At 38.8% G+C, this 22,989-nt stretch overlaps 1 protein-coding gene across 1 annotated transcript in view; it reads left to right on the top strand.

The window, feature by feature from the left end:
• The window catches only part of GTF2E2 (general transcription factor IIE subunit 2), a gene marked incomplete at its 5' end in the record, with an annotated part of 1,036,543 nt that overhangs the window by 971,707 nt on the left and 41,847 nt on the right, over window positions 1-22,989 (top strand). The window contains one exon of the mRNA XM_044059142.1: window positions 12,072-12,187. Within this exon, the coding sequence (XP_043915077.1) occupies window positions 12,072-12,187 (116 nt within the window). The remainder of the gene's footprint in view (window positions 1-12,071; window positions 12,188-22,989) is intronic.

Raw genomic sequence — 22,989 nt, 5'->3', positions numbered from 1 at the left:
TGTACTTCCAGTTAACACCTATCGCTCCAGATCATTTCTTTAATTAAGTGGCTTAGCAGCTAGTAATATGTAGTATTAGAAAAGGCAAGGACTTTTGAAGAAGACCTGTCATTGATATTTGCGTTTTAAGTTCCACATCTTAAGAGATGTTCAGTGTTATTTACATTGCTAATTATATAATTAAGTATGCGTTTTCATATTTATACAAATATCTCAATAAACATACACCCAGGGACGAATTTCCTGCTGGCATGTGAAAACTTATCTCTGGTTAACAAATGTGATATTATAACATACGTCTAGTTTGTACAGTTTCCAAAATATAATAATTTGTGAAAGTTTAAGAAAAATATAATTCTGGGCTTGTGTACATTATAATATACTACAGTATTTATGGAAAGACACTGATTGCACTATCCATTATCACTGAAAAATATTTTTCCCAATAGTGCTATTTGTATAGTTGTAATAGCTTTTGGAAAGACACTGATTGCACTGTCCATTATCACTATGAAGAATATTTTTCCCAATAGTGCTATTTGTATAGTTGTAATAGCTTTTGGAAAGACACTGATTGCACTGTCCATTATCACTATGAAGAATATTTTTCCCAATAGTGCAATTTGTATAGTTTTAATAACTTTTATTTTTCACAAAATATTTACATTTGTTTACCTTATGCTTTTTAAGTTATTTTTTCAGAAAATGCTCTGGAATGCAAGGATGTATGTCGGCTGCTAGAGGTGTGGCATTCTACATCACAAAGGTGTTCGTGAATTAATACTGATATTCATAAATTTATGGAGAAAAATTGGCAAGTCATAGTATTGATTTCCTGTGCGTAAAATCTGTTACCTGTACTGCTAAAAAAAATAAAAAATTCCTAACAAAGTAATGGTTGCATCATAGATAAGTTAATGGGCAGATTTCAGAGCAATTCTCAACACAGTCAGAAACTTCTTCCATTTACTGTTAGTGTAATACTTGAACTGTCTCATAAAACTGAAAAATAAAAAAATAATAAAACATTCTGTTTCTGTAAGCCGCGGTGGTGCAGCGGTTAGCATTGTCGCCTCACAGCAAGAGGTTCTCCCGTTCGATTCTCGGCTGGAGCACCTTCTATGTGGAGTCTGCATGTCCTCCCCGCGGTCGAGTGACGTTAAAGACATTCAGGTAGGTGCGAGCATAAATGGGCGTGCCTTTGTTGAAGGTTGGGCGTTGGGCTGGCAACTCAGCACCGTAAAATTCACTGTCATTTGTTACATACACACAAGCACATTAAAGAAGTTAGATGTTCATATTTTGTCTGTTAGTAGTAGGTAAAGCTTCCTATAACTTTATCATCACTTTAAAGAGAGGGGTTTCGTTTTCCATAGCAGTTTTGTAACTGAGATTCAGGCTGTAGTAAAATTCTTTTCTACTCTGGGTGCAAAGAATTTTGAACCAACAACATTCTTGACAACTGTATTCCTTGGCAAACATTCCACAATCAACATTCCATTCTTTCAGCTGTGAGGAAAAATTAATTCAAATGTTGCAGCAGGTATTTGTAATAAAACTAGAAAAAAGTTGCAGGACCAATTACTTGAGAGGGGAGGTGGTAGTCAATAGCTGGTATTTTTGGAATTGTCTAACAACTTCCAGTATGTCGCTACCCCACCCCACCCCCAGTTCTTCTAAGTTTAACCTTCCCTTATCCCAGACAGTACATGTTTAGATGAGTGTACATTTTCATAACTGAGACAAGTCCACCAGACATTCTGGGGAAAAAAACATTAAAGTGTACAACATAGTGAAATAAAACGGTAGTAAGTATGTTTGTTTTATTTAAGCTGTCACATATCGTTTTGCACAGCATAATTAAATTATTCTGAAAAAAGTGTACTTCTAAGGTGTACAATCAAGAAAGCTTAAACTATAGAACATACTTAATTTAAGAATAATGAGTTATCTGAAATGCAAAGTAACCCTTTATAAAGATAGTTATTTTTATTGTTTTAATTTTCTTGCCTTTGGAAGAGATATGACTTTACATCACTTAGGTGAATTTTCTGGAGTTTTATTTTTTTTTAGTACAAAATGATTGCCATTTACCAAAGCTATAGGCCTGTATTTATTTATTTATGTATTTTAACTGAATAAGACCCTTAAGGCGTAAGTGCATTTTTGCAAGAGGGCTGTCTGGCTAAGTGACTTTCTTAGTCGCACAGCAAACAAGCAGAGACTGTGGGAGTCAGATTCAGGGTTGCACAGTAATGCTTGTTAACAGCTAGCTAATAGTTGTACCATTATTTATTATAATTCTGTTCTGTTCAGAAATTCCTTGACATTTTACGAATTTAAAATATTTGTGGAGTACATTTTATCATGTTATCTGTGAAACCATACTCTTTCTGCTCTCCTTCTGGACCTATCAAAGGCCTTTGATATGGTGAACCACCAACTACTTCATAATACCCTAAAAAATCTCCATTTAGACAACCAAACTCTAGAGTGGTTTCAAGCCTATCTCTCGGAGAGACAACAAGCTGTACTCTGGCAGAATAAGCTCTCTAGCCTCCTACCTAATACCATAGGGGTTCCTCAAGGTTCCATACTGGGACCTCTTCTCTTTTCTGTCTTCATAAATGACCTCTACAAAGCCATCCCTGATGCCACCTATATTCAAAACGCTGACGACTCGACATTAGTTTGTTCTGATTCATCTCCAGTTAATCTATTATCAAAAACACAATCCTGTTTCACGGCAGTAGAGAATTGGCTATTGGGACGTCAACTTATTCTTAATCCAAACAAAACCAAATTGTTAATCTTCTACCCCACTCATAAGATCATACCCACACCCTTTTCTATTCAATCCAAAAATGGGACAATTATCTCCCCAGACTCCTACACTAAACTACTGGGAGTTACCATTTTAGATTTGATATCCATATCAATCAGACTATTAAAACCGTTAATAAAAAACTCGGGTCGCTCTATCGAATAAAATCCTTTCTTACTCCAATCGCAAAAATGGCCACTGCCCACTCTCATCTCCTTTCTACCCTCCTATATGCCTCACCTATCCTTACAAATCTTAACATATCTGAAGTAAATAAACTAACATGTTGTTATAATCATATTGCCGGATTTGCAACTGGCATGCCTTACAGAACCCATCATTGTAGCAACCTACAAAGTCTGGGTTGGATAGAATTCCCAAACCTTCTCCAGCAGAGCCAACTCATAGTAGCATTTAAAATTCTTAAACAATCTGACAAAACCCCTGCACTGAAAAACCTAATCAAACTTTACAACAATCTCAATAGTTTACGCTCCTCAAACAAGCTACTAGCTCAAACTGTAAAATCCAACAATGCAGGGGGTGACGCTCTCTTTGCCAATGCAATCGGAAAAATATGGAACTCCCTTCCACCCAGCCTCACCATCATTCCCTCCATTAAACTTTTCAAAAATAGGTTAACTCAACATCTCAAGACACATTGGCTTTGCCAATGCACAAGTCCAGACTGACTCCACCTAAACTAGTAATCTTCTTCCTTTACCAGGTCTAACCTATTTAACCTTTACCTCTCTCTCATCTGATTCCTCCTTATCCCCTCTTCCATGTAAATCTCTTTTCTTTTCTTCTTAAACTAATACCCTATCAAACTATCCTAAGGGTCAGCCTAAAAAGAGAAAAAGAATGCTATAAGACGTGTGTGTAACATTTTATATATACTTGGAGTAGTGTATTTAAATACTTTATAATGTCTCCTCTTTTTTGTGTAAACTACCAGAGGAGAACAGTCTGTATTCTATTAACATATATTTTACCTATTTGTCAATGTTGGAGCTTTTCTCCCCGGGCCTCTGCTGAAAATGGACATGTATCCAGTCGGACCTTCCCGGTCAACAAATGTAAAATAAAATAAAATAAATAAATAAATACCATACAAACTTTAGGATTGACATTGGTAAAGCCTTTCATGATGGAATAATGCAAACACCAACAATGAAAATTTACACACTGTAATAACAAAATCACTTTTCTTCTTATAGACACTATCATACTTTGTTAGTACCATATAATTAATATGCTGATCATTTTTGCAAAAACATTGATATATTTTCGGACTTGCATGGTGAATGTGTTTACTTTTGTGAATACATGGTTTATAGCTTTAGTATTTTCTGGTAATTTAATGAAAAAATTGCAAGTTTTCTATTCCTTTACACAACATCTTGAGTACAGTAGCAGAAATATGTTCTCAAAATCATGTGTAACCTTTGGTGGAAAGTCTGTTTTGTCAAAATTTAATGTCAAATGAGTATGTTTGTTCGGTAAACTAGATACTTTTAACTGTAATGTATACAACAGTGTGCAACAGGAACTTCAACAAATAGAGAGAAGGCACATGGGATGAAACTGAGTACAGATAAGACTGTTATCATGGCAGCACATTGGGGAAATTAGAAGATGGAAATTCAGCTAGAAGAGAAGGTAGTGGAACTGGTTAACAGCTTCGGGTGTCTTAAAGGGATTGTTGAGGAGAAGAGAAGTTAGAATGATGATGTCAAGGCTAGAATTAGAGGGTCTGCAGCCATCTGGCAGTGTATGCCAGGGGTAGTGTGTGGCATAAGAATGTTGGAAAAAGTAAGGATTACAAAGCAGTGCTGCAACCAGTACTTATGCATGGTGCAGAAATCGGGGTAGTGAAGGCAGAGTAGTTGAGAAAGCAAGTGGTGATGGAAATATTGACTAAGATTGTAGGGTGCACACTATAGGACAGATGAAGAAATTACATCAGAACAGAAGCTAAAGTAAACATTTATGCACATGTGTAGGAAAGCAGAAAATTATTTGGTGAAGATTTGGGAGAGACAGGAAAAAAGTCAAGAGGACTCAAGAACATCAAGCAAAAATTTGGGTGGATTGTGTGGGAGAAGACCGGCGACAATCAAGCATGATTGCTGAAAAAGGTAGCTCAGTAGCATTGAATCCAGAAAAGTGGCAGCAGTTGACATGACACAACACCCCAACCCCATGTAGAAAAATGAGACGAGGGGGTTGATGATGATGATGATAAATAAGGCACCCGAGATGTGCAATATACAGATATTATTGCACTTCCAGAAACTTGTACATTTGTTCTTCTGGCTCATGCTTGACAGTGTCCCTTGGAGTATAATAATTAATTCATGTTCAGTGTATATTCCTTTGTGTGTTTTGGATTATTTGTGGTATTAAAACACAATCCATTTACTGCAGACCGACTCAGAGTCAGAATTCCATTTCTTGCATTTCATTTATCATTAAAACAAACTTTTCTACATTATTCATTTTCAGTACTGAGTGCACGTGCATACGAGCTACTCTTCACTGTATATTTTCTTTTTTTTTTTTTTTTTTTTTGCCAGGAGACTTTGCATTACATAACTGCACTTCTGTTTCTCTGCCATTTCCTGCTGTTGCCAACTTTCAGCACTTCAGCCTTTGATAGTACATGGCATGACTTTGCATGGCACCAAAATGATTTATTTTTTTTTTATTGTAAACTGTTAAAATTGCATAAATAATACTGGTGAATTACAGCCATGAGAGAAGCAAAAAATATGGAGACTTCTGCCACACAGTTATAGGTTGCAGCCACCCTAAGTCACAGGATCTGGAAGCAGAATCTTCTTCATAGTTGAAAATATTCAAATAATTGTGGTAGTTTCTCAGCATTATACACAACCTACACCAGGTTTGCATGCACATGGAAGAGGTCATAGTTTTTGTGGAAGTTTGCCTAAACCTTCTGTTATAAACTTCAGTAGTCATACCTTCAGGCTGCAGTGTTGGTTCTGTACTACATGTAGTCCCTCTTGTAGTTAAACAACATGGCAGTCTTACTACTAATTTGAAAGCAAGCAAAGCTACCATAAGAGAGCTGAGGTGTACTGAGAGCCTCTGTAACATACAATGCAGGAATGGGGTGACACACTCTTTTTTTCTGATTATGGGAAGACACTATACTAGTGTGGGAATCTGAAGAAACCTAAATATCAATTGTAGGTTAGTGAGTCAGTTTAATTTAAGTAGAATAAGCAGAGACACAGATATGAATAAATTCCAGTCACTGTATCACTTCCGTACTGTGTAAAAAAAAAACTTGTGTTCCTAAGCAGGTTCTTTTAAAACTCAGCAGAAAATGGTGAAACCTAACATGTTTCTTTTGCATAGTTGATAGCATTAGTACTGCAACCGATTTTTAAGACTGAAAAAATGTACTTGGGTTTGGTGTAAGCAAGGGCTTTATTTATGTGCACCTAGTTGTTCCTCCTGAAAGTAGGCTGTGTGTGTTAATATCAAATATCAAACCATACCAGCTTGAGGACAGCAAAAAGAAAATAGATTTTTTTATGCATCACGGAAAAAAAATAATTTTGGGAGTGCAGTTTACTACCTCCAAGATTGCTTAGATAAAAGGGAAATACCTGTATTCGTTTTTCACTGAGTTGGAATGACCCCGGAGGTAGTATATTTAGGGAGGGGGTGTAGGGACAGATTCCCCACATCAGGTGTGCAAGAAGATATTCTCCCTGCAAAAACATGAAATTAGGATTCACGTTATCTTTTCTGGCAGTGAGGGGTTGGTAGTTCAACATCCCGACAACTGAACCACAGTAGATCAGAACAGACCATAGTTGCATTGCACAGTTAAAGTTTTCTTGATTCAGAAAAGAATTCAAGCAATTTTATCCTTTTTGTGTCAGTCTTTTGCTTGTCTTCTCAGCCAAGATTGTAGTGGTTCTGAATGCCACACTTCATATGAGGAATGCTGTAATGCATTATCTCAGAAATCTCAGGGAAAAGTTTCAGAATTCTCTTCTGGACCTTCAGTTGATGCAGATTTTAATGACCAGTCCCTTGGACTCAGGTTGGAAGTTCCTGGCAGTCTGAAAAACAAGGTCTGCTAGTCCTTGACAGTGCAGAGACCATGGTCATCTTTTCAGATGGACCCTGACATCAGTCTGTATTTGGTATTTATATGCAGTGCTGGTGATCCAAGAATTCAAGATTTGTCTCCTTTAGGGTTCTTTTGCAGGTAGCCATTGACAATATCAAGCAACATGTCAGACAATACTAGTGATAAAAACAGCAAAACAATTTGCTAGTTTCAAGAGAAGAAACATTTACTATATCAAGTGCATTCACACAAAATCCCTAGCAACTTATTTGCCTTGTAGTTCACAGTGAAAAAACACAGCAAATAATGGCTTTTGTTGCTGTCTTTTAACACTCTTATATTGAACCTATAATTTCTTTATTGTATTAATGTTGTACTTTTGACTTTACCTGACCTAAGGAACCAGTACCAAAATGCAATGCAAGAGGCAGCCATTGACAAAAGTAGTAAAGTACACACATAACCTACACAAATTAATGCAATGTACATGCAAAGCATTCTTGGAATATGCCTGTGAATGTGTTAGCCAATCTCCCTAACACCATAAAAGGTAGTATTAGATAAGGTCCATGAATGTTTATTACAGCTAAACAGAAGACTCGTACTGTGGTTCTTTATTATAATTATAATAAATATTGCTACTCCATCTCCAGATTGAGGCCTTCTGGAACCAAAGTTTTAAATCTAAATCTGAAACTGAAACTGTATTTTTTCCTCAAGTTTATTCAAAGCTAATTTCATGTCATCTCCCCTGTTTAAATTAGAAGACCCTAAGGCAAACAGTCTGAATTGAGAAATGCTGCTTGTATGAAACTCCAGGGCATAAGCTGCTAACCAGCTTAAGTGTTACTTCTGTTGTCTTTAAGTTTTACCGTTAAAGAATTCTACTACTTTGTCTTATATGCCATTGTCAGCACAGTTGCAAAAAAAAAAAACACCACAAATAGCATTATGTGAATTACAGTTGAAATATTTAAAGAAACTATCTTTTGCTGAGTTGTCACTTCAGAGAAAATATGACTGCAAATTTCACATTTGCAACAGGTGAATTGCCTTTGCTTACTCTCAACTGTCTCATGTGACTTGTTTTATAAGAAAGTGTTTCCTAAATTCCTGTACAAAAAAACAAGGTATGCATGGAAGAATTTCTTTCAGCTTTTTGCTAAAGAACAAATGTGATAGTTGTTTAATAAAGTTTAGGTACAAAATGTAAAGGAATGTTACATTGCCTGAGCTATACACTGCTGTCTGCCCAAAGCGCACCTTACTGTCCAGTCCCCCATAACCTAACAGTCAAATTTTTCGTCTTCAGTTGGTTAATGCTGCCATTTATCATAATATTAGGATTGTAGCTGCACCCCATACCTGTTCCAAAGAACCTGCACATTGCATAGATTTTTGCCATATGTACTTGCTCTTCACCAAACATTATTACTGGTATTAGGATTTCAGCAGTCTGTATTCAGACTGAGCCCTTGCATTTAGTTATTTCTCTGGCTGTTGCCTCCAGGAAAGTTTTTAAGTACTGATGTGGATTCTTCCTTACATTTATGTATTGCAGGTAGAAGTGAGCCCTGTTGATCTGCTAAAAGACATCTGCAGTGGTTGTTTGTTACCCTGCTACAGTCTGTTTGGATGTGTTTTCCATCTGCTCTCAGTTTTGAACTTTACTATCAATCAGGCAGGTATATAATTTTATATTCTTTTTTTATGGCTCTTTCACGTGTGCTCACTCAATATTATAGAGTTGAACTGGGGTAAGAGCATTGGTGCGTTCTTGTAGCCATGTGAAGAGTGTCATTTCATCCACTGGCAAAATGAGTATAGAAGTGAGAGAGGGAGGTTGCAGGAATTTATATGGTGAGAAATCTTGTAGTACTCACTACAGAATCTGCTGTCAGCAGTCACAGATCTCTTATGTTTGAGCCTGAGTTATTCTGCAATCACGAAAATAAAATTGCCAAAGATTCCAAAGACAACCACAAGGCATTCTATAACTATATCAAGAATCTAAATGGCAATGCTCAGATCTGCTCTGAGCTACAACAGAATGGCATTAAATATACTGATCCCAAGGATATTGCCAATATCCTGGCAGATTGATTCAGTGCCAACTTCACCCCCCCTCACCCCCCTAAATGGCCCATCTCAATACCGGAAGATTGCCAAATTCCGGTAATAACGGCCACACAGGTAAAAAACACACTCTGCAAAGCTTCACCCCCCCTCACCCCCCTAAATGGCCCATCTCAATACCGGAAGATTGCCAAATTCCGGTAATAACGGCCACACAGGTAAAAAACACACTCTGCAAAGCTAAGAGTACAGCATCCATGGGACCAGATGACACCCCGGGCTGTGCACTACATGAACTACAAAATGAACTGGCACCTCACCTAAGTGTCATGTTTAATCATACCCTCACCTCAGGCTTCATGCTCACTGAGTGACACACAGCTACAGTTATCCCACTCCACAAGGGGGGGATCCACCTTGGATCCCGGGAACTATCGCCCCATCAGTCTGACGAGCCAGATCTGCAAGGCCATGGAACGCATTATCATGAAACTTTATAAACAAAGAATTGGCAACCTTAAAACACTGGACCCCACACAGTTTGGGTTTGTGAAGGGCCGATCTTGTCTCCTGAACCTGATTGACTTCTTCGAATCAGTTTCCAGAGCCGTGGACGAGAGTAAGGCAGTCCACACAGCCTATCTGGACCTTGCCAAGGCCTTTGACACCATCCCCCACTCTGGAATCATAGATAAATTTACTAAGTTGGGCATTAATCCCTACATCACTCGATGGTTTGCCAACTGGCTTACTAGCAGAACTCACACTAAAAGTAGCTGACTCCAAATCCAACTGCAGACAAGTGACAAGTGGAATACTTCAAGGTTCAGTCCTGGGGCCTGTCTTGTTTGGCTTCTTCTTCTCTGAAGTACAGGTCAACACTAAGGGACTCTGGCTAACAAAGTTCACAGATGACTGCAAACTGGGAGCCATTACTGAATCCCCAAATGATGTCGATACTCTACAAAAGGGCCTTACAGAAACAGATGCTTGTTGCCAGAGCCATGGGCTCAAGCTCAATACCAAGAAATGTACAGTTATCCCCTTTGGGGAAAAAAACATGTACCCGTGAATTACCACATAGGTGGCAGTACACTAAATACCGAAAGTGTGATAAGAGACTTGAGGACACAGGTGGACAGTGTTCTCACCTTCAATAACCACATTGCCACAACAGTCAGGAAATCCTTCTGTGTGGCACACCTCATCACTAAGGGCTTTTCAGCCAGAAAAAAGGTCATTGTCCCACTGTACTCATCCCTCATTAGACCCATTATAGAATACAATGCCCCGTCGTTTGGTATGTACCTCTCAAGACATCTGCAACAACTGGAAAGGCCACAGAAATACCCCACTAAAAGAATCACAGGCTGAAAGCAGATGACCTATGTTGACTGCCTTAAAAAACTCCAGCTATACTCTGTCGCATATCGTCTACGCCAAGGCGATCTCTGCTTAACATACAAGGCCATGTCAAACCCAGAGCTGTTGGATATGCTACACTTAAAGAAATCCCAATCCCTCAGAGCCACACGCTCCAGGGATCTAAACCTTGTCATCACAATAAACAAAACATGCTGGAGGGTTAGGTTCCTGACTCAGAGACTCCCTAGACTCTGGTATAGACTGCCCATACATGTCAAGCAGAGCACCTCTTTGTCCCTCTTCAAAAGGAATTTTGATGACTGGATGGGAGAAAGGAAATTCACCCCAGGGATCACGTCAGTCGCCCTGCTAGACAGGGGTCCAGGGAAGTAAATAGTGTGGGAAGAAATAGCCAGGGAATTGTTATGGCTAGGCATGTATAAGCACTAGGGCCGATAGCCTATTACCAACCTATGAACCTATAATGTATGTTTTGGTCATCTCAGGACATCATGCCATCACAGATGACCGGATTTGAACTCTGCATAAATTTGTCATGCAGTTCCTAAAGGCGTTGCTGTAATGCCCACCCACATTTTGAAGAACCTTTATCATCTCCTAGCTGAGAGACTTTATGGCCTGATGACTGAGTAGATTTGAAGTTCATATCCTGAAACATTATTCTGGCTTTATATCAGTGGGCATGTCTTTTGTGACCCAATTTATCAAATTCTAACTCTCTTTCAACATGTTCGTAATGTTAACTTTGAGACTGCTTTAAGGTTCACTTCCCTCACACTTTTTACTTTGTTATTGCCACCTGGGTTTGCTGCAACTTCGAGAAAGAAAGATCACTTAAAAACTACTTCAGAGGGGTCCACAAAGTAAATTATAACAGATGTGCAAGTGCTCACACTGTTTGATTTTCAAGAGTGTCCTTAATGCCTTTCCTGCATCCTCTTATTGTTAGATGCTGTCTTCACCTGTTTCAGTTATGTGCTCTGGAAGTGTTTTAAGTTTTTAATTTTATACTGTCATGTATTATTTTTGTAGTGAAGTTGCAGCTTGTTCATGTTCCGTGAGATAGAAATGAGGACCATGGGGCAGAGTGTTCTGTACTAACCATGTGTGATGATATCATGCTGTGTGCTGGATGGGACTGTATGCATCCTAGTTGTAGGAGCTAGAGATCTTCAAACAAGTATGTTGACGGTGATTATCCTCAAGGAGGAGAGCCTAGCTGTCTGTTATTGCAGGGACCCTCTGAAATATATGCTAAGGAGAGAGTTTTATATCTGTTGATTATAAACCAAGACTAGTCCTAGCTCATGCTGTGTATTGACTGCATCAGCAATTGCTAAATACGATTTCTGCACCAGTTGTTTCTCACTTTGGAAAACTGAAAATGATGTTGACTAGTGTTGCTTATATAGGAGTCTTGTATCAGCTAGGTTTAGGACAGATGATGACACTTGCACTGGTCAGTGTGGAAATTACTTGACTGCTTGGCGACACTTGTCATCGGGATAGATTCCTTGCAAGGAGAGAAAGCTCAGAAGTGGTGATTAGAGTACATATGGTGATCTACCTCATTTAGCTGAACAAACTATACTAATACTTGATCTGCATTCTTCATTGTAACCTTCTGTGACAGAACTGGAATGAAAATTAATCTTTTCCATTGTTTTGCAGAGTTTCAAAAACTATGGCGAAGTATTCCTGTGGATTCCGTAGATGAAGAAAAAATTGAAGAGTATCTTAAAAAGCAGGGCATTTCTTCTATGCAAGAGTCAGGACCAAAGAGAATGGTATACTTTATTTTTTGTTGGTGATATATATAAAGTGTGTGTGTGTATGTGTCTGTCTATGTCTGTCTGTCTGTCTGTGTATGTGTATGTATGTGTGTGTGTGTGTGTGTGTGTGTGTGTGTGTGTGTGTGTATATATATATATATATATATATATATATATATATATATATATGGGTCTACTTTGACCCATCAAAATTACGTTTCAACGAAACGTAATAATGCGAGCTGTTTTTCACGAAACTGCACTTTAACAGAAATGCACTTTTATGAATAAGAACTTCACAAAAAAAAAAAAAAAAACACCTAAAAAAAGCAACACTAACCATATATATGCAGGGGTCTGTGCCCCCCACACCCCCCCTACTTTTATATTCTCACTCCGAGATCGCACTACAGTGGGGAAAAGGGAATGTTCCTTTATCCCCGCTGTACCGCAATCTAAGCAACAACCCCCGTTGCTGTTTGCTTAGTTGCCTTTTTGCGAAAAGTGCATTTCGGCAAAAATGCACTTTTACGAAATTGAGCTCTCCAAATTACGTTGCAGTAAAATGTAATTTCGTTGGGTCATGGTAGACCCCTATATATATATATATATATATATATATATATATATATATATATATATATATATATATATATATATATATAAATATGTCTATAAATATATATATATATATATATATGCATGATGCACATGTACCCATTTATTTATAAAACCTTGCTTGTTCAAATAAAATCTTCTGTATATATTAAGCACAATAGTTATTTCCTGAAATATTTATTTGCAAAAATCTTGCATGTATAGTATTGCCTTGTAGTTTCTGAAGTAGAGTTAATTGTTACATACTTTTGAAAGCTTTTGAATGTATTAGTATTTTCTGTCAGTGAAAATGACATAAAACAAAAGTGCATCACACTGTTGCAGTAATGCAAGAATATTTTTTCAGAATTATTATTATTGAAAATATTTTGAAGAAGGACATCAACAATAAGATTAAATCATGCCAGCAGTTATGTCTATTTACAGGGCTAGGGCATGATATGGATTGTAAATAAACTGATAAAAGGAATAGTTGTGAAACATGTCCATTAATCTTAATCCTATGTTCCAGGATAAAAGTGTTTACACTGAGCAACATTGATATAAGGCTGGATATGGTGTCTGTTAATAGTAAAAAAAAAAAAAAAAAAAAAATAGTGTGCGCTCATTCTTGATTTCCACTGAGAAAACTCCCATGTTGATTTACTGTAGTAGCTAGCCTTGATATACATATGATTGCATAAATTAATTTTGGACACTGATAGACCACAATTTATCATGGTTTGTGCCTTGGTATTTAGCAGATTCACTAGTGATGCCTGAAAGATCAAAAGGCTGTGGGTTCCTTCCCTATGCTGGGTGATTGGATTCATGTTTAATTTCTGACAGTAAAATGTAACACAAGGGAGGTGCTGCACTCCCAAAGTGATGTCCTTCAGGTGGAATGTTAAACGCTGGTCCCAGGGTTCCATCTGTTCAAGTTGGTGATATGTTAGCTGAATGTCAAAGATGCCGTAATACGTATCAAAAAAGAGTGAGTGTTTTTATTGAGGATAGCTAGTAGTACAGTGCATCCATCATAGATCACCAAGTATTTTTTCTTTTAACAGTTCAGTATAGCACCTTGAGTAAATGTGGTTATATTGAGTGCATGATTGATCAGTATTCCACAGAGTGTTGTACAAGATTTTGTTGCATCTTCTCGGGGAAAATATCAAGGTTATATAAAACAAAATCAGATCGTATATAACTGGCTATGTGGCGCTAAAGGGTAAAATCATGATTCAGCGTCATAAGACCCATGTTTGAGTAGCAGCCTTGGCACTGGTAGAGCTGATGGAAGTGAGTGGCTTTTGTCTTTTTAGTACTCCAGGAGAAAGGGGAAGGTGGCTCCTAGTCGGCCATTGCTGCCAGCAGACAGAGGCTTGCTTTTGGCCACTGATCAGAGCAGCAGCTTGACATTCTCCGATCGGTGACGGTAGTTCTCAGGAGGCATTTATTTGGGAGCATACTTGCTTCAGATGGAGGGCATTGGATTCCCTCTGGTGATGTAATGATAACACCTGGGGCATGGCTTACAGCTTAACAAAAGTGCCCAGCTCTCTGGATTAGTGAGGGCTTCACTGCAAACACATCTGCAGGCTGAGGGAATGGTAACAACATAGGAATTTGTGAGCCATTCATTGGGCTTTGAAGCTTCAGGAGGGGGTTTGGTGATTAGAGCTGTTGATTGGGTGGTACTCATGAACCGTTACGGACAGTTAGGCTGTAGTCGAAGTTTTTAATCCTATGGCTTTGGTAAAGCATCCCAATGGGTTGCCTTGATAATGGCCTCTCCAGACAAGCTCTTGGACTGAGGCCAGATGAAATTTCCAGGATAGGGAAACAAAAGAGAATTGGTTGACCTGGGGGAGGTTTAGTAGTTGGCAAGTGCAGGGTTAAAAGGTATATATAAAAAAAGCTTTGACCAGATTGATTGTTCTTGTTGATTGATGCTGCTGCTATTATTAAATCATCCAGATGTGGTGGAACCTTTCTAAAGGGGAGGTACAGCATCCTCCCCATGCACACAGAAAATAGTGTTGCACATCTTCCACTCACAGATTGGGAGGGTGGAATGATGGATTTAAACTGTTGAAAATACAGTCAGTGGAGCATGTGGTGATATTTTGTAGAGGATATTTTTTTCTTTATCAATTCTTTTCGGTAGCCCCTTGATACGATAACCATTATTTTATTCCCAAAAAAGCTAATTTCCTTCTAGTTGATGAGTGTGCAGGTGTAGTTTAGATTCCCTGATCTTTACACCTCTAATAATAAATACCTTTCCATACTTTGCTGGCAGACTGATCCCTTTTCGCAGTTACTTTGTCTCAATGTACTAAACAAGGTTCACTTAAGCAAATACTTATTCTCGCTTCATATTTCTAAAACTTGATACTTTTCACCTCCACCCCCAGTGCAGTATTTTTAAAATTAAAGAATTCTGAACTCATCTAATGCAGCACTTGATAAACTGTACCTTTTTCATCTTGGTCAATGAGACTGCAGTCATGCCTTCCTCTCCTTCCTCCAACAAACTTTAATCTCCTCCATTGTATGTCATTGTATAAATAATGTATACCAATGTTTAAAAGAGACTGCTGTGTGCCTGCCACCATTACCCTTTAACAGTATTAGGGCAGTATCTCTCCACTCACAAGTCATGATTTACTTATTGAAGAAACTCTAATCTATCTTAGGTCTAACTAGATATAACGCTTATTTTCACCACAAAGATTATGTATTGTATAGAGTGAGCCCATCTAAATTATTCCATTAACCTTTATGTAAATATGCTGCACTATAAACTCTGCTATATGTATCCCATATATTCATGGTTTGTCTATATTAAAATATGTAAATATTCTGTGTGTAAAAACAACATATATGTACCTTGTATATGTGGCATGCTTGTTGTTGTAACAGTTGCACGCTTCTGCATTTCCATATTTAGGTTATTATACCTTTTATTGTGCTGTGTGTGCACTCAGGCTATCTGAAATGAGTCCATCATGAATCAGCATATATACTGGTTAACGAATCATTCATAAAAAAATAAAACAGTGGCGGCATCCGTTGTCAGACATGTAAGTCAAAGAGGTGCAGCTCCAGTGCAAGGACCCTTTCTTCTTAAACCAAGAGGTCAGTTAGACTATTTTTACTGTAGTCACCATCTACTTATAATTTGCTTAACTAAGTAATGCAATCAAGCAATACATGTAAGTGATCACTACTACAGCTTTTGCACTGTCTTTTCATGGAATTCATTGTTATGTTGAATGTGTTGGGGCTTAAGGCAACAATGGTAGTCTCCTCAGGCTTTCCTCCTTCTGGTTAACTAAGGCAGGCCATTCTAATTGCCCCCTTCTGGTCAGGGCTTCCAGGATCTGGTCCCATATCTACAAAAGATGAAACAGACATTGACTACATGAGGGCTGTGCATGATTCTCCCTGCCCTTTTCTGTCCTTCCAGGTCACCCCATTTCTTCAAGAACAAGAAACATCCCTTTTTGTTCTTCAGGCTTCCCCATTTCTTTCGAAACAAAAAACACCCTTCTTTCTCCATGTAGAGAGGAGAGCCTGTAAGCATCTGGTATTGTTACCACTTGCTTTAGTGCTAATCAGAGTCGTTAAGACAGTTTCTCTACTGTCTCTACAGTCTCCTTCCTACCATTCTGGACTATCAGTGGACATTGGTTTTTCATCACCAAATGGCAGCCATGGTTTTTGCAGTATTTTTTTTTCTGCATCTCTCAGGATGCAGTTAGTACACTGCATTGTTAGACGTTGTTCATCTAATGCCTTTGTGGACCTTCTTTTTACATCAGAGCCTTGTCATTGATCTCTAGAGTGGTGGGTGTGTCCCCTAATCTCATTGTAGATTAATGTGTTCTGCTAAAGAAGGGTAGAGGTCCAGATGATGGATCCTTCACTAGCTCTTGTGTGTTTCAGTGGAAATGGTTCCCCAGGAGTAGGGGCTCTATATAAACCAGCTGAAACTCTACCCAGTTTTCCTCATCCTAAAAACTTTTGGAGTTCAGACAGTTAGGCTGTAGTGTAGTATATCATATCAGGAAAAAAGGCAGCATAAACTTACACTCTGCTTGTAGATGGGGGTCTTCAAATGAACTATGGACTAGGACATCACCTTAACAGCACTCACATTACTAAGGAAGCAGATGTGTTAGCAGATTCATTGACTTTGCTCAAGTCCTTTTCTGGAGCTGGGGATTCAGGATTTGAGTTGAAGCTCTTCTGTGAGTAGAACTGAGCGGTTTGCCACAAGTAGATGAGGCCCTCACCTTTTTTCTTTTCATTGAGTAGGGCAAGGTGAAGTTAGTGACGTCAGTGTCTCTTCCACTGCACGAAAGTTTTGCCATATATCTGGTTTGCCTTATTCTGCTCCTGATAAAATTCAGAAAAAAAGACTGGGATTCATCCATATTATCCTGCAGTGCCCAGTAAATGTATGGCTTCAGGCACTAGGGTCCTTGTCTGGTACTTGAAGCAATGTACTTATTGGGCACTTTGTATAAACCAGAAAGTCCCCTAAGGCTCATCCATTTTGTCCTGTGGTGCCTAAGAAGTGTGGTTTCAGGCTTTTGTGGGTCCTTATATGTACACAAATAAATGTTCAGGTATAAGTCAAGGAAATAATTTTCACTTAAGGCAACAACCAGCTCCACATCAGGGCCTGGTTGTTGCCTTACATCTCTTTGTCCCACTGAGGCTTCCACAACAAGTCTCAGAAGTGAGTCAAGCTGTCGAGAAGTCTTCTGCTCCTCAGATCTTTGCCTATACATAGAAGGGGTTCTCTACCTCTGCATAGAGGTGGTATGTGCCATCTGTTTCGGTTAGTCTACAGTTGTTTTTGAAATGTCTCGGACAGCTTTTCCCCAGAAAATTTTTTCACCTTTTTATTTTTCTAACAGTTCCAGTTATTTCTTTTCTGTTCTTTGTCAGTATCATTTAGAGTTTTTTTCATATGAATGAAATGTTCTGCCATAAATATGGCAGCTAACGATTTTCAGACTGCATTTTGCCAGGGCTTGGACCAAAATGTGGATGCCTGTGAATATCATAGTAAATTTAAAAAGGATATAAAGCTAATGACAATACTCATTAACTTGTTCCCATCTACAGCACTATGTGCATGGTGTGTTGCTGCACATGTGCCAGTTGTACAGGTTACCTTGTCTTATTCAAGGCTACAGTGCTTCAGAGACCATACACAGTGCTGTGTTACACTGTAGCTAAATCCAAATTATTCACTGTCACAATTAAACAGCTTTTAATGTGAGAAAATGACTTAAGTTGGGCAAGTGTGGCAAACAGCTCCTTTACTTTTCCACACATGTAAGATAAACTTTGTCTCAGAGCTACAAGCTGTCTAGCACAAAGCACATGAATTTGTCAGGCATTAGGTTTCTAGAAAAGTAGTCCAGAAATGTTCTTGATATAATTAGCAAATGCAGAGAAGGTTAAGCAAATCATTGAGAAAAGGCCCAAACTGATTAAGAAGAAAAAAGAGCTTTTGTCTCTTTCACATAGTAGATCTTTTCATCCTTCTGTTTGTTCTGTTTTGGCTGATAACCACTTCATTGCCTAAACACAGGTAAATGCAGCCTGTTTCTGTGGTGCTATTAATGCCACTGAAATCTGTGATGAAGCTTTTGCTTTCACTTGTACCAGTGTCTGTGCAAGCACTGAACATTCCATTAGTTATTTTGCAAGTAAAGGTGGTAGATAAGCTGGATATCTCCATAAGTGCACAGTCTACATTTTTTCATGATTTTCAAGACTTAGTCTATCTGTAGCATCCGTTGATTAAAAGTAGTTCTTTCACCAAACTTCTTTACCAAACTTCTTTAATTTCTGTAGATACATTCTGAGGAGTGGCATAGGTGTGTGTTGTAACAAATTAGACCGGTGTCTTGTACTGTTGAAGGTTTTGGAAATGAAGGAGAACAAGTAGTCCATCTCCTGTTTTTTTTTTTTTTTGTTTGTTTTTTTAAGGGGGGGGGTTATTATTCTTTTTTTTTTACTTTTACCCAGCTTTGGTGTCCTCTGTGTACTCAGTCAGATCATGAAAACCTTTTCCAATCATTAAGCTTGCCTTCATAGATCAACTTTAGTGTACTGTTAATACTGTGGTTGGATTACATTTGGCTTGCAACAGGCATTTCTGCCTCTAAATGAAGATATTTGCAAATGCTGAATATTTCAGAATCTTTATCTGGAGTTTGGAGGAATCTCCTTATAGTGTTTGAAACTTTTCAAGATTTATGGTATTCCTTTCACTGGTTAAGTCTGATCACAAACTTGTAACCATCTAAGTTAAAATCTCTAAACCTAGAGATGGAAATGTCAGTGAACTGAAGTACTTTTACAATTCTATATTCACGTACAGATGTATTACCCAAGTTGTTATGGCAAGTGGTTATCCAAACAAAATTGTTCCCACCTGGTTAAATGTATTAACTTAGTAATCTTATCTAAATCAAAAAATGGGAAATTTAGTAGGGTGGTCCACAAGTATAAACTTTATGGAAAAAGAAAAAACTTGAAGTATGCGGTAAAATTAAGTCCCTGAAATCAAGGATAACATCAAGAAGTTATCAAAAAACTGAAAAATGCCATCAGGAAAACAAAGGCATCACATGAACTGATTAGCATCCAACATTAAAGACAACTACAAATCCTTCTTTAGTTACATTAAAAAGATAAGAAACAACACCATTGCTCAGAGCTCATTCATATCGGAGCTCATTCAGAATAGAAGTACTCACTCTGGTCCAGTGGATATTGCCAACATAAAACAAATTCAGTGCAAGCTTTACCCTGGACACAGCTATACAAACCTCACATATCCCTGAAGGTCTTTGAACACCAATTATGACTAAAGAACATTTACTATAAGTACTTTCCAAAATGAAAATGCAGCCTCCATGGGACTTGATAATGTACCCAACTGCCGGACACACATCACTAAGCAAGTGCTTACAGACCCGCTTCTTAATCTCTTCAGCCTGTTTGGCACACAGCTGTGGTGACGCCACTTCACAATGATTGCCCTGCCTCTGACCCCAGAAAAATAGATTCATCAGTCTAAGGAGCCTCATTTGCAAAGCCATGGATCATATCATAAGGATAGATCCTGTCTGAATCTGATAAACTTCTTTAGGAGAATGGCACAAGCTTTGGACAGTGTACCTTGATTTTGCCAATGCATTTGATGCCATAGCTCATACCAACATATTAAAGTGCACTCCAAATTGATCCCTGTGTAGTTAGGTGAATTGCAAATTGTTTGAAGGATAGAACTCACACAGTGTGGTTGGCGGGTGGTGCTTCAGATTGCACCAGGAATCCATTTTAGGACCTCTGCTGTTTGACATCTACTTCTCTGATCTCCATATCACAAACAAGGATCTCTAGTTAACCAAGTTTGCAGATGATTATAAACTGGGTGTCTTCCTCAAGTCTCCCTCTGACACACAGGCAATCCAATATCAGTTTACATTTGTTAGCAACTGGTGTACAAGGCACGCTCACATTAAATGCCAACAAGTGCAGTATTGCATTTGATAAGCAATCCCTCCCAGTTTATACTATAGACAACACTTGAAAGTAGTGACAGACCTTGAAGCATGGGTGGATAGTTCCATCTCATTTGATCATCATGGAGCAGTGGTGGTTAGGAAGTCCTTTTAGCTTGCACAACTCAGTGCAAAAGGAATGTCTTCAAAGCCAGAGAGTCCTTACTCCTTATATTCCTCAAAGGTTAGGTCTGTCATAAAATTCCTAATTTGGGATGTATCTTGTTAGACACATGGAAAGACAATGGAGATTCCTAACCAGAAAGATCAATAGCTTAAAAACTGAGCAACTAGGAGAGGCTAGAAACTCTGTGCCAGTGCTGTGTATCCTATAGACTCTCTATGGGTAATGTGTGTCTTGCTTATAGAGCCATAAGGGATCCAGATGTATAAGACCTTCCAGTACCTTCATAATTCAAGCAGTCCTACAAATACTAAGACTGGCCTAAATTTACTTAAACACTGTGAGAGATGGATTACTCAAGCAGTGCCTATCCTTCTCTCAAACAAACATATCCAAATTAAGCAGTATAATTCCCTATCTACCTTCAAAAGGGAACTGATTTGGTGGGCTTTCATAAATTCACCCTGGGTATGACTGGTCTGTCCCTACTTGAAAAGGGAGGTAAGGCCTAGGTTGGGTACTTTGGTGGGTACAGCAAGGTGTTAACCTCTTGAACCACTTACCTTGTATTTTTCATGATTTCTAAAACACAGTTTGCCCAGGTACTCAGTCCTGTGCACACAGACCTGCAATTTTTTGCACAGATATGATAAATATAGCTCACATTTGTACATTAGTTGTAAAGCTGCACCCGTAAATAATGTTATACCTTCTTCCTCTGTCTTTGTTGACAAAATTACAGTGTCTGCAAGAACATTTCCTTTTTGCAGAAAGAAGAGATTATTGGACAGGTTTGAAGGGCAAGTTGTTTACCTGAAGTACATTATCAGTACCAAGAACTATTTAATACATGTTATCTTGTCATAATTTAGTGTTGTCATTAACTCAGTGTACTTTAAATTATAGGCAGGACACTAAAAAGGAATAACAAGTATTTGGCTGCCCCTGTAACTCTCTGGACTTTAAAATGTGGTTCTGTCTCACTAAATGCTTTTTCTGGAGAAGCACTGACAAGAATCGTTATAGACAGCATGCCTGGCTGAAGTCAGAAAACCTCCTTGAGGATGTGAAATGCCCTTGTCATAGATTCCCTTTTGTCTGGAAACTCTGCCACTGGTCTTATCAAGTCATTATGTGGCAATGAGAAAATTACTGAACTCCACCAACAGGCTTGTCTTCTAATGGTCAGAAGTGACCAAGTGTCTAAAAATTCCTACAAAGAAAGCCAAAACTTTTTCAACAACATCATACCAGTAAGCATTAATTTCTGCCTTCGAAATCTCCTGGTAGAACAATAATGTTGCTGCCTTTGAAGTGCTGTCAGTGCTACTCGGTTCTGTAGTTTTATTTTTTAAAGATTCCAGTTTTTCTTCTGCTGATGTATTGTAAACATTATGTAGTGCATGATTTTATTTCTGTCATGTTTACTTTTATGTAGATGACCTGCATTAAGATTATATCTTGGGTCATGATTAATGTACTTATTTGCTATTATTCGCTGAGTTTTTATATGTGAATTTTGCTGCTGATGTGTAATGAGGATTTATTACTTCAATTAACTTATGTAATTTAGTTTTTGTAACATGAATAATATACGGATGTCCTTCAAGGATGCATCTGCAGTCATCACATATGGGCTGTCCTGCCTCAGGCAGCCCTTCGGTCGGCCGGATTCCAAAGTCTGGGTCCGGCGTCGGCTGATGTCGCCCTTTCCCCGACGTCAGAGCGCCTGGGGTATAAAAGCGTCAGCCGACGCCATCTTCCTCCGTCTTTCTTGCCGCGTGGTGCCCGAAGCAGAAGCAGTTCGCAAGTGCCGGTCGGCCAGCTCCTGCAGTTCAGCTACCGAAGACTTCAAACGCTAAGTACCCCATTGGGGACTCTTTCTTGCCTCAGCCGATGTCAGATAAAATTAATAATTGCTTAACTTGTGGGAAACAAATACCTCATAAGGTATCACCACTCTTACTGCCTGCCCTGCCTAGGCCCAGACCACGACGTCTTGGCCTGTTCAGCCTGTGCTTCCTTCAACCGACGCACTCTTAGACGGCGGGCGGAGTTTGCAGAGGAATTGTTTGGGGCTAGTTTTGCTTACAATATGCCGTCGGAGACTCCGACTTCACATTTAATAAAGAAACGGAAGGACAAGGACTGACACATGCGGGCCGCGGTTTCGGCTGAAACCACGGCCAGGCCTAACGCGAGTGTCTCGGTCTCGGCTGAAACCGAGTCCTTGGTGCTTCCGTCCACCGATACCGCTAAACCGGCAACCTCGGCCCCGGAGGCACCTACGGAGTCGGTTATTGAATCTCCATCAGAAACTGGTGTCCTGGAACCTTCCGACACCATTCCCCTAGACAAAACTACACCAGCACATGGTGCAGCCAGGCCTCCTGCATCCATGTCCATAAAGACATTCTCTAGGGCTAAAGCTGCTAAACACTCAAAAGCTTTGCCTCCCAGGGTTATTCCTCAGGGACCCTCTACAGGTTCACAGA

This window comes from Protopterus annectens, chromosome 17.part0 (genome assembly GCF_019279795.1).
Source record: "Protopterus annectens isolate FY-2018-M chromosome 17.part0, PAN1.0, whole genome shotgun sequence".
NCBI classification, from domain to species: Eukaryota; Metazoa; Chordata; order Ceratodontiformes; family Protopteridae; genus Protopterus; species Protopterus annectens.
The sequence above is the reverse complement of the archived record's forward strand: the minus strand, read 5'-3'. Positions and strand labels throughout refer to the sequence as shown.